The sequence below is a fragment of the Myxine glutinosa genome, chromosome 2 (assembly GCF_964187855.1).
Source record: "Myxine glutinosa chromosome 2, kmMyxGlut1.1, whole genome shotgun sequence".
NCBI classification, from domain to species: Eukaryota; Metazoa; Chordata; class Myxini; order Myxiniformes; family Myxinidae; genus Myxine; species Myxine glutinosa.
Window position 1 is genome coordinate 15,955,123 of NC_136262.1, and position 14,187 is coordinate 15,969,309.

The 14,187-nt window shown below is 42.0% G+C and overlaps 1 protein-coding gene across 3 annotated transcripts in view; it reads left to right on the plus strand.

The window, feature by feature from the left end:
- CEMIP (cell migration inducing hyaluronidase 1) overlaps positions 1–14,187 on the plus strand; it is a 219,980-nt gene that overhangs the window by 179,021 nt on the left and 26,772 nt on the right. For all 3 annotated transcript variants that reach the window (XM_068108654.2, XM_078773005.1, XM_078773006.1), the window contains one exon: positions 6,856–7,057. In XM_068108654.2, the coding sequence (XP_067964755.2) occupies positions 6,856–7,057 (202 nt within the window). The remainder of the gene's footprint in view (positions 1–6,855; positions 7,058–14,187) is intronic.

Below are 14,187 nucleotides of genomic sequence, written 5' to 3' on the forward strand. Positions count from 1 at the left end.
CAAACTCAACAACTGCAAATCCAGGTGGGTTTCGAGCAACCCATACGTTGCGGAGTGGTCCGTAATGTTCGAAGACCCTCCCTAGCTCGGCTTTCGCTGCTCCATTGCCCAGGTTTCCCACATATACCTTAGCATTAGCGTTCCTGCTGAATCGCGACATGGCGGGAGCGGTCCCTGAGGAGCACGGCACCTGAGGGTGGCTTGACGGGAGGCTCGGGTGGACTTCAGCTGACGCAACGTCACCGTCGGGAACTGGAGTCGAGGCGCTAGGCTCCTCGGGCCAGAGTGAAGATATGTCTGACTCCGCCACTCTCTCCGCCTGTTTACTCTGGGATCTAGTGACCCCCCCACAGGTCAGAGTCAATGACTCCTCCCTGGCCATGGCATCATTGCCAATCAGCAAGGAGACCCCGGGTATCGGGTAGTAGGGTACCACCACACAGGTCACTGGACCCTTAAAAATGTCACTCCGGACCTCGAGGAGGGCAAGGGGATACCGGCCAAGAACCCGGTCAATGCCCCGAAGGAGGGTATACTCGCCGGTATAACGCATCTGAGAGGCCGGAACTACCCCCGCCCGGAGAACACACCGTGTCGCCCCAGTATCCCGAAGGTATTGGGCCTCAAACTTCAGCATCGAATCAGGGCCACCCACTAAGGCTGTCCCTGAATAATCCTGGTACAGTGGATGAATGGAATTAGCCTCGGTGGCAGTGACCTCGGTCACCGATGCCACCGTCGTGTGCGAGGGCCCGGCGGATGAGCTCCACTGATCTCCCTCCGACTTAACAGGAGGGTTGCCTCGGTAGGCCGGACTAGCGGGATTAGAGAAGCAGCGGTTTTCACCGTGCCCCAGGCGTTTGCAGAAATCGCACCAGGGCCCTGCCCTGGTCTGCGGCTCGCGACCGCCACCAGTGGAGGGCATCGGAGAACCCCTCCCCTCGATCCAGCCGCCGGGCAGACGGGGGGCGGTCTTGATCGCAGACTCCTCCGTCTTACGACGCGACTGCGTGACTTGCAGCATTTTGCACGCCAAAACATGTTTATCAATAAGGTTGACGCAGTCTGCCAAGGAAACAGCGTCTTTGTCGACAAGAAACAATGCTAAGTCAAGCGGAAGCTGTTGATCGATACGGTAACGCACCAGGAGTTCCGCAACCGCTTGAGGTAACTCAACCTTGCTCCCCTTGAACCATCTCTGCAGCTGTTCCAACAAGGCCCGCGAATGTTCCTCATAGGTTTGACTGGACTCACGAGTCCAGCTGAAAAAATTTCTCCTATAAATACATGCGGACACCACATAGGCGTTCAAAATCTCGGCCTTCAATGCCCTGTATTTGTTTGCGTCCTCGGTTGCCATCCTCGCATATACCTCCCTCGCCTTCTCAGATAGATGGCTCACAAGATGGCCGACCCACAAGCTCTCATCAATGCCACCGGCAGCCAACAACTTCTCCGCCATCTCCAGATACGCTTCTGGCTTCGTGTCTCCCGTCCAGTCCGGCAAACGAACATGAACAGTTTCCGGGACTCTTGCAGCAGACCCCTCTGCCCGCGGTCGTTCAGTCAACATTCGCAACTCATGCTCTCTGACGTGTTCAGCTTCTGCTGCTGCCTCTGCTGCTGCCGCACGCTCTCTCTCTCTCTCACGCTCTCTCTCTGCTGCCGCATGCTCTCTCTCTGCTGCCGCAGCACGCTCTCTCTCTCTCTCACGCTCTCTCTCTGCTGCCGCATGCTCTCTCTCTGCTGCCGCATGCTCTCTCTCTGCTGCTGCACGCTCTCCCTCTGCTGCCGCAGCACGCTCTGCCTCTGCCCTGTCATTCTCCCTGTTATACATGTCAAGTTGTTGAACCGGAGTCAGCCCGGTCCAGAAGGGCGAACGCATGCATTTAGTCATGATGGAATCGCTTCCTAACATATCGGGTTTAGTGACTGGGTCAAGGCTGATTGCGTCGCTCGCATCGCCACCCACGCGACTGTCAACATGATCAGGTTGAACTCTCACTTCTCTGGTCGACATAGCTTGGCTACGAGTTATCATAAGACAAGGCACAAAACACAACGCTCAAACACAACGCTCTGTTGGGGAAATACGACACGAACTACACAATATCACCACCGCACATCAAATTGCCAATGAGAAAAATACCACGTACAAATACTCACGTTTTTTTTTTTTTTGTCGGTTGTTTGGAGGGATCCGAGGCTCACTTATTCTGCAGTGAAGCACCACCCAAGACAGCGTCCTACGGCGAGAAAGTTCCTCCAAGACGGCGTCCGCTGGTGAGAAGATGCAGAGAAGATGCAGATGCCGAATTCCCGTCTCAATTCGAATGTCTCTCACTTGAAAGATCCTAGGACGAGCAACCCATTTGTCGCGATCCCGGCTGTGAAATGGTTCCCAGCACGGAATACGGACGTTAATGTCCGGGCTTCAAGTAGTCCACGGAGTGGACAGAGAGAACTCAATAAACACAATTGTGTTTTAATCGGCCTTATAGGGGTAAGGCACGATGCTTTATTGGCTCGATCACAAAAACCATAAATGGTAACAGAATGGAATACACTGCACAAAGCCTGCAGGAACTGTCGGCCCCAGAAGCTCCAAACAGGACGCAGGCAAGATCACTCGCGGTTCCAATCGACGATCTCCGGGACTCGGAGGGTATGGGAGTGGAATACACCGCACAAGGCCTGCAGGAACTGTCGGCCCCAGAAGCTCCAAACAGGACGCAGGCAAGATCACTCGCGGTTCCAATCGACGATCTCCGGGACTCGGAGGGTAACAGAGTGGAATACACCGCACAAGGCCTGCAGGAACGGTCGGCCCGCAGCTCCAACACGACGCAGGCAATATCGGACTCACGGTTCCAATCCACGAGATCCGGGAATCACTCGTTCTCTTCCGGAGTTACTCACTCGTAAAATACAGAACGGTAAACGATCAGCCCAACGCGGCTGTCGTGAAGATTAAGGGAAATCCCTTTATCTATTTCCCACTCGGAGCCTTCGAGAGTCGCGTCCGTTGCATAAGATGGCGACCGCGCTCTCTGACCCTCCACCAATCGCGTGAGGCTCAAAGGAGGTCACGTCACGCGGTGGGCGGGGCACCAAATCTGGTGAGAACAGGTGGTTTCACCGGTGGTTTCTCACAATTGAAATGCCCATTTTGCACTGGCCTTTTTAAAGCCAATATCAAGACATCACGTGCAGCTCATTAAAATCATCCCGTACCCCTTGGCTAATCACTGACAGTCAAAATGGCTGTTCAACAGCTGTGCTATGAAGTGACCATTGAAGGTTCAAGTGACCATCCGTGACCGTTTTGTCTGACAGTGAGGACACTATTGTCCACAAATAAGTTCACACATTTACTACACGCAGTGTTATTGTTGATACTTAAAGGTTTCAAAGGTGGTAAGTTTCTTTTGCGTTTCAGTATAGTAACACTTATAATCGGAAAAATCAAATGTCATCAGACTCATCACATACGTTCAATAATCAGTGTGAGACCCTTTTGCTTTGAGGATATGGTGGGCCGATCAAAGCCCAAGGATCCGTATCACCACTTGAAAACCCGCTATCGGGTTGATGGCGCCAAGTAACCAATGGGCTCTGTTTTGAAACTCAATCGGCATGGGTTAACTTGTAAAGATTGGCTGGAGCAGGCGCTGCTGGTATTGAACGGGATCCCCAGTGGTAATATTGGATTTGTGTTAAATTTATCTTTCCTATCGTCACGACTCGTCATGCTTTGGTTTTGAGTTTTTTTTTTGTTTGTTTAGAACCCTAAAGCCCCAAAGACACTACAGACCCTATCAATCCCTTTAGAACCCTAAGACCCCATGATACACGAAAGACCATTAAGATCCCTGAAACCCTGAGACCCCTAAACTCCATAGACCCTGTTAGGAGTGCTAGACCCTTTAGGACCTGAAGATCCCTTGGACCCTTAAGACTACTAAAAACCTTTAGACCTTGTAGAGAATGTAGACCGTATCGACTATTAGACCCCTATGATCCTTCAGACCCCTTTTACCTTTAAGACCCTGTCGACAATTTAGATAACTTTAGTTAGACGTCTTCACCCTTTTGACTTTTATACCTTTTAGATCATTTTTTAGACCCCCAGGACCTTTCAACCCCACAAACCCTTTAGATCTTTACACCTCTTGAGTCCTTTGACTCCATTTAGACTCCTTAGACCTTAACACCCTTTAGACCGCTTATACCAGTGGTTCTCAAGTCGTTTCAGTCCACAGACCACGAGGCCAATCCAAAAAATTTTCATGCACCACCTCCTTTTTGAGACCTGATTTATAAAAAGAGTCGACAACAAACATTTTGGTTTGAAAGTTATTTCTCACGCCGTGTGACTTTGGACAATGTACCTGTGGACCACCGAAAAAAGTCACCATGGACCACCAGTTGAGAACCACTACCTTACACCCTTCAGTCCCTTTAGACATGTTAGACAGCTTTAGATCTGTTTAGTCTGTTTGGAACCTTGACCATTTAGAGCTTAAGACCTTTTAGACCACTTAGACCTTTTGAGGTACTTTAGATGCCTTTAAACACCCTAAGACATTTACATCCTTTTGAGATTAGTAGACACTTTAGACCCTAACTACTATTGGAACATATCCTTTCGACCTTTCGAGCCTTTAGAGTTCAGACCATCTTGAACCTTTTTAGACGCACACCACACAAACATCTCTGGTCTCATAGCAAAGCACAAACGCTAATTTTTTCAGCAAGTGATGTGAAAACTATACCTACCCAGAGGGAGGGTAAACTGCTAGTGTCATGGAGTACTGTGGTACTTCATGTAGAGGAATGATATGGGGAAAAATGGCCGCCGCATCAAATTTGTACAAAGTGTTACGCTGAGAAGATAATATAGAGTGAGGATATAATCTTTTTAAAAGCCAAACCTTTTATTCTCAAGTGTTTTCTGAACTACCAAGACTTAAAAAGATACGAGAATACATTGCAAGAATACCACATCGGGAAACCGTTAAATCGCCAAATTATACGTCTTCTTCTTCATCTTAAATCCCCTGTAAAAACAATCCAGACTGTTGCCCAACCGAACACAATAACTGCTGAAATGATAAGAGTGATTCCAACGTGAGGACGTAACTTTGTCTCTGGCCTATTGCATGCAACCCAAAATGTAAAAGTATATCAAACATTTACCGTTTTTATTTATTAAAATAATTCAAACATAAATGTGGACTCAACCAAAACATGCCATGATTATGGGAGAGGGGAAGGCAGGGAAATGGACAGAACCATTCTAAAAGTGACACATATCCAGGTGGGGGGCTTTTAGGTTTTAGGTTAGTTGGGGTGGTGGGGGGGGGGGGGGGTTCTAGGATCCAGGATATTAGGTTAGGGGGGAGCAAAAATTTACATTGCATGAAAAAATATAATTCTGATTTTAATTTCCCAATTGAACAATCAACAACTATTGTTGATGTTGTTGTTGGTGTTGTTTTTTTATTGTTCAATTCGGAAATTAAAATGACAATAACAGAAACTACACCGGAAATGCATATGCATCTTTTCACCAACGTTTAGTAACTAACAGACCCTGATTTTTGGCACAATGTATTAGTACACTTCAAAAACGTAAATATAATGAAACCCTTTAAGCATTTTCTTCAATGTAGTCGTTGCAGATTTTACGTTTAAAAGTTTGAAACGCTACGCAATATTAGATAGGCTTGCACAAGAAAAACTTTAGAAAGATTTACTGCATAAAAAAGTTTTCCACATTCTGCGACTACATCTTCGGTTATGTACACATCAATCGTCTTCTTCTTCTTCTGCTTCTTCTTCTTCTTCTTCTTCTTCTTTTATACATGAAAAAATTGATCACTCTTGAAGAGTTGGGGTGGGGTATAGGGTGTGCCGGGTGCACCCCTGGATCTGCTATTAATTGTTCCATCACAATCCTACAACAAAAGTAAAATTTCAAAAGATCTCGTGGTGGTCATCCATAATAGGATTGTGGTGTCGTATTGTGTTGTCGTGTTGTGGCGTCATTGCTACCTTTTTTTTTTTTTTTTTTTTTTTTTTTTTTTTTGAGATTTCATCCCTCTGTTTTTACATTATTTTCAATGTTTCTTTTTCTTGTATATATACAATATGAACCCCCGAACTTGGCGAGGCAGCAAATATAAGATTGTGCCCCATAAAAGCAAACGCTGCAGGATCTGTGAGCAACAAGCGGCGTCTCCCACACGAACGCATTGTCTCCGCTCTGCTGAAGGCAAGTTCGCAGGTGAAGGTGCTGTCAGGCAAGGTAAATTCAAATAAAAACGTCTCTTCTGACTCTGATTACGACATGACGCTGACATCATGCTCGTATGTAAACCACCGCTTCACCTCCAAACTATGATGGCTTCCGCAGAGCTACTCAGGCTTTCAGAGACTGAGATTAAATGGACAAGCAAGGAAGCAGCATGTACAATTCTAAAAGTGTTTGGTATGACTTTGCTGGGGTTCAAAGCACCTACCTCCCAGACTCCGAGCAAATAAATACCCGGTACCCAGCATGCCGCAGACTTATATTTTTCTTTAAACTCTTAAGTATTTGCTGCCTGGCCTTAAGTATTTCCTTGATTATAGATTCTGGTTGCCTTACTTTCCTTGATTCAATACTTGCTTCATCACTATCCCCCTGAAGAATGATATCTGAATAATCTCTCCCAACTTTGGCTTGTTCTGAAAGCCCAAGTACATTGTATTCTCTCCTCTTCATTCGTAGCACCTCATCTTAACCAAGACGACTTTGTTTTTGCCTCTTGTTTCCTTCTCCTTCTCCCTTCCCATTGCCAAACGAAACAGTCTACTGTTCTTGCACGTGCGTACCTCGTTTGCACGAAATGGGCACGAGTTCTGCTCAGTACGAGGATGTGAGCGTGTTCGCATCAAGGCCGACATACCTCCTCACTCAGGACCCAGTGACTGCTCGGTACTTGCCTATCCTAAGTACTCAACAAGCCCATCGCCAGTCGCCATGCCGCCACGACTAGTACGGCACAAACATGTGAGCACGTCGTTATATATCATCTGTTTATTTCATATACCAGTAGTAAATGCCTTAGAAGCAATATGGTGTATAAACAAAATATTTATTCATTTATTCATTTATTCATTTATTCATTTATACATTTATTTATTTATTTATTTATTTGTTTGTTTGTTTGTTTGTTCATTCATTCATATTCATGAATATTCATTAATTTATTTATTGGTTTGTTTGTTTGTTTGTTTTTGTTTGTTTTTTTATCTTAATGCAAACCTACAAGATGAAATCAGCATTCAGCTCTTGTTTTCATTCTAAAGTTTTTTTTTGTAAAATGACGAGTGATTTATGTTTTCAACACCTGGGGTCGCTCTTTTCCTGTGTTCCATTTCATAAACGCCATTGCATCAACTCTCAGCCGAACAAACCTAGGTTTGAACTTCCTTTATACCATCCATGAGATCACTTGGTGTTTTTTCACCATTTTCATAAGCTTTTTTTAGTGTTTGGTGAGAGGCACGATGCAAAAATGTAACCAACAAGCAATATTACACAAATCTGATGTCATATGCACCAAACATTTTAAAGAGTGTCTTCATTCATTCAAATACACCAAGTGTCTCTGAAACATCAAACAAAACCAAGTCTTCAGGTGCTGCTGAAGCGGTTTCTTGGTACGGGTTATCCTGGATGGTTTGCCATTGCCTTCCTAGCGCTCAGCCGGGGCAGGAATTTTGATTTTTTTTTCAGGGTGCCAGGGATAGCTCGCATACTCTTTACAAAGGCCACAATGTATGGGATCTTTAAAGTTCTCCAACGTCCACCAACTAATGCTGGCAGACGGGATACCCAGAGTAATGTCCAACCGAGGGATTAAACACACATTGATGTCTCTCCCCACCTGTAAAACATCAAGATGATAGTTTCAACCTGATTCGAGATTCGAACCTCGGCTGGACAGGCCAGAGGCGACTGCGTGCACCTCGAGGAGTCTAGGCTATCTTCCCAGCTCATTACAAAAATACATCTGCACATTTCATTCATCATGCTCGGTCTTAATAACTACAACTACATCTGCACATTTCATTCATCATGCTCGGTCTTAATAACTACAACTACATCTGCACATTTCATTCATCATGCTCGGTCTTAATAACTACAACTACATCTGCACATTTCATTCATCATGCTCGGTCTTAATAACTACAACTACATCTGCACATTTCATTCATCATGCTCGGTCTTAATAACTACAACTACATCTGCACATTTCATTCATCATGCTCGGTCTTAATAACTACAACTACATCTGCACATTTCATTCATCATGCTCGGTCTTAATAACTACAACTACATCTGCACATTTCATTCATCATGCTCGGTCTTAATAACTACAACTACATCTGCACATTTCATTCATCATGCTCGGTCTTAATAACTACAACTACAGCTGCACATTTCATTCATCATGCTCGGTCTTAATAACTACAACTACATCTGCACATTTCATTCATCATGCTCGGTCTTAATAACTACAACTACATCTGCACATTTCATTCATCATGCTCGGTCTTAATAACTACAACTACATCTGCACATTTCATTCATCATGCTCGGTCTTAATAACTACAACTACAGCTACACATTTCATTCATCATGCTCGGTCTTAATAACTACAACTACATCTGCACATTTCATTCATCATGCTCGGTCTTAATAACTACAACGACATCTGCACATTTCATTCATCATGCTCGGTCTTAATAACTACAACTACATCTGCACATTTCATTCATCATGCTCGGTCTTAATAACTACAACTACATCTGCACATTTCATTCATCATGCTCGGTCTTAATAACTACAACTACATCTGCACATTTCATTCATCATGCTCGGTCTTAATAACTACAACTACAGCTACACATTTCATTCATCATGCTCGGTCTTAATAACTACAACTACAGCTGCACATTTCATTCATCATGCTCGGTCTTAATAACTACAACTACATCTGCACATTTCATTCATCATGCTCGGTCTTAATAACTACAACTACATCTGCACATTTCATTCATCATGCTCGGTCTTAACAACTGCAACTACATCTACACATTTCATTCATCATGCTCGGTCTTAACAACTGCAACTACATCTACACATTTCATTCATCATGCTCGGTCTTAATAACTACAACTACATCTGCACATTTCATTCATCATGCTCGGTCTTAATAACTACAACTACATCTGCACATTTCATTCATCATGCTCAGTCTTAATAACTGCAACTACATCTGCACATTTCATTCATCATGCTCGGTCTTAATAACTACAACTACATCGGCACATTTCATTCATCATGCTCGGTCTTAACAACTGCAACTACATCTACACATTTCATTCATCATGCTCGGTCTTAATAACTACAACTACATCTACACATTTCATTCATCATGCTCGGTCTTAATAACTGCAACTACATCTACACATTTCATTCATCATGCTCGGTCTTAATAACTACAACTACATCTGCACATTTCATTCATCATGCTCAGTCTTAATAACTGCAACTACATCTGCACATTTCATTCATCATGCTCGGTCTTAATAACTACAACTACATCTGCACATTTCATTCATCATGCTCGGTCTTAATAACTACAACTACAACTGCACATTTCATTCATCATGCTCGGTCTTAATAACTACAACTACATCTACACATTTCATTCATCATGCTCGGTCTTAATAACTGCAACTACATCTACACATTTCATTCATCATGCTCGGTCTTAATAACTACAACTACATCTGCACATTTCATTCATCATGCTCGGTCTTAATAACTGCAACTACATCTACACATTTCATTCATCATGCTCGGTCTTAATAACTGCAACTACATCTACACATTTCATTCATCATGCTCGGTCTTAACAACTGCAACTACATCTACACATTTCATTCATCATGCTCGGTCTTAATAACTACAACTACATCTGCACATTTCATTCATCATGCTCAGTCTTAATAACTGCAACTACATCTGCACATTTCATTCATCATGCTCGGTCTTAATAACTACAACTACATCTGCACATTTCATTCATCATGCTCGGTCTTAACAACTGCAACTACATCTACACATTTCATTCATCATGCTCGGTCTTAATAACTACAACTACATCTGCACATTTCATTCATCATGCTCGGTCTTAATAACTACAACTACAACTGCACATTTCATTCATCATGCTCGGTCTTAATAACTACAACTCCATCTGCACATTTCATTCATCATGCTCGGTCTTAATAACTACAACTACATCTGCACATTTCATTCATCATGCTCGGTCTTAATAACTACAACTACATCTGCACATTTCATTCATCATGCTCGGTCTTAATAACTACAACTACATCTGCACATTTCATTCATCATGCTCGGTCTTAATAACTACAACTACATCTGCACATTTCATTCATCATGCTCGTTCTTAATAACTACAACTAAATCTGCACATTTCATTCAACATGCTCGGTCTTAACAACTGCAACTACATCTACACATTTCATTCATCATGCTCGGTCTTAATAACTACAACTACATCTGCACATTTCATTCATCATGCTCGGTCTTAATAACTACAACTACAACTGCACATTTCATTCATCATGCTCGGTCTTAATAACTACAACTACATCTGCACATTTCATTCATCATGCTCGGTCTTAATAACTACAACTACAACTGCACATTTCATTCATCATGCTCGGTCTTAATAACTACAACTACATCTGCACATTTCATTCATCATGCTCGTTCTTAATAACTACAACTACATCTGCACATTTCATTCATCATGCTCGTTCTTAATAACTACAACTACATCTGCACATTTCATTCATCATGCTCGGTCTTAATAACTACAACTACATCTGCACATTTCATTCATCATGCTCGGTCCTAATAACTACAACTACATCTGCACATTTCATTCATCATGCTCGGTCTTAATAACTACAACTACATCTGCACATTTCATTCATCATGCTCGGTCTTAATAACTACAACTACATCTGCACATTTCATTCATCATGCTCGGTCTTAATAACTACAACTACATCTGCACATTTCATTCATCATGCTCGGTCTTAACAACTGCAACTACATCTACACATTTCATTCATCATGCTCGGTCTTAATAACTACAACTACATCTGCACATTTCATTCATCATGCTCGGTCTTAATAACTACAACTACATCTGCACATTTCATTCATCATGCTCGGTCTTAATAACTACAACTATATCTGCACATTTCATTCATCATGCTCGGTCTTAATAACTACAACTACATCTGCACATTTCAATCATCATGCTCGGTCTTAATAACTACAACTACATCTGCACATTTCATTCATCATGCTCGGTCTTAATAACTACAACTACATCTGCACATTTCATTCATCATGCTCAGTCTTAATAACTACAACTACATCTGCACATTTCATTCATCATGCTCGGTCTTAATAACTACAACTACATCTGCACATTTCATTCATCATGCTCGGTCTTAATAACTACAACTACAGCTACACATTTCATTCATCATGCTCGGTCTTAATAACTACAACTACATCTGCACATTTCATTCATCATGCTCGGTCTTAATAACTACAACTACATCTGCACATTTCATTCATCATGCTCGGTCTTAATAACTACAACTACATCTGCACATTTCATTCATCATGCTCGGTCTTAATAACTACAACTACATCTGCACATTTCATTCATCATGCTCGGTCTTAATAACTACAACTACATCTGCACATTTCATTCATCATGCTCGGTCTTAGCAACTACAACTACATCTGCACATTTCATTCATCATGCTCAGTCTTAACAACTACAACTACATCTGCACATTTCATTCATCATGCTCAGTCTTAACAACTACAACTACATCTGCACATTTCATTCATCATGCTCGGTCTTAATAACTACAACTACATCTGCACATTTCATTCATCATGCTCGGTCTTAATAACTACAACTACATCTGCACATTTCATTCATCATGCCCGGTCTTAGCAACTACAACTACATCTGCACATTTCATTCATCATGCTCGGTCTTAATAACTACAACGACATCTGCACATTTCATTCATCATGCTCGGTCTAAGCAACTACAACTACATCTGCACATTTCATTCATCATGCTCGGTCTTAGCAACTACAACTATATCTGCACATTTCATTCATCATGCTCGGTCTTAGCAACTACAACTACATCTGCACATTTCATTCATCATGCTCGGTCTTAATAACGACAACTACATCTGCACATTTCATTCATCATGCTCGGTCTTAATAACGACTACAGCTGCACATTTCATTCATCATGCTCGGTCTTAATAACGACAACTACATCTGCACATTTCATTCATCATGCTCAGTCTTAACAACTACAACTACATCTGCACATTTTATTCATCATGCTCAGTCTTAATAACGACAACTACATCTGCACATTTCATTCATCATGCTCAGTCTTAACAACTACAACTACATCTGCACATTTCATTCATCATGCTCAGTCTTAATAACTACAAGTACATCTGCACATTTCATTCATCATGCGCGGTCTTAATAACTACAACTACATCTGCACATTTCATTCATCATGCTCGGTCTTAATAACTACAACTACATCTGCACATTTCATTCATCATGCTCGGTCTTAGCAACTACAACTACATCTGCACATTTCATTCATCATGCTCGGTCTTAATAACTACAACTACATCTGCACATTTCATTCATCATGCTCAGTCTTAATAACTACAACTACATCTGCACATTTCATTCATCATGCTCGGTCTTAATAACTACAACTCCATCTGCACATTGCATTCATCATGCTCGGTCTTAACTACAACTACATCTGCACATTTCATTCATCATGCTCGGTCTTAATAAGTACAACTACATCTGCACATTTCATTCATCATGCTCGGTCTTAATAACTACAACTACACCTGCACATTTCATTCATCATGCTCGGTCTTAATAACTACAACTACATCTGCACATTTCATTCATCATGCTCGGTCCTAGCAACGACAACTACATCTGCACATTTCATTCATCATGCTCGGTCTTAATAACTACAACTACATCTGCACATTTCATTCATCATGCTCGGTCTTAATAACTACAACTACATCTGCACATTTCATTCATCATGCTCGGTCTTAATAACGACAACTACATCTGCACATTTCATTCATCATGCTCGGTCTTAATAACGACAACTACATCTGCACATTTCATTCATCATGCTCGTTCTTAATAACTACAACTACATCTGCACATTTCATTCATCATGCTCGGTCTTAGCAACTACAACTACATCTGCACATTTCATTCATCATGCTCGGTCTTAATAACTACAACTACATCTGCACATTTCATTCATCATGCTCGGTCTTAATAACTACAACTACATCTGCACATTTCATTCATCATGCTCGGTCTTAATAACTACAACTACATCTGCACATTTCATTCATCATGCTCGGTCTTAATAACTACAACTACAGCTACACATTTCATTCATCATGCTCGGTCTTAATAACTACAACTACATCTGCACATTTCATTCATCATGCTCGGTCTTAATAACTACAACTACATCTGCACATTTCATTCATCATGCTCGGTCTTAATAACTACAACTACATCTGCACATTTCATTCATCATGCTCGGTCTTAACAACTGCAACTACATCTACACATTTCATTCATCATGCTCGGTCTTAACAACTGCAACTACATCTACACATTTCATTCATCATGCTCGGTCTTAATAACTACAACTACATCTGCACATTTCATTCATCATGCTCGGTCTTAATAACTACAACTACATCTGCACATTTCATTCATCATGCTCAGTCTTAATAACTGCAACTACATCTGCACATTTCATTCATCATGCTCGGTCTTAATAACTACAACTACATCTGCACATTTCATTCATCATGCTCGGTCTTAACAACTGCAACTACATCTACACATTTCATTCATCATGCTCGGTCTTAATAACTACAACTACATCTGCACATTTCATTCATCAT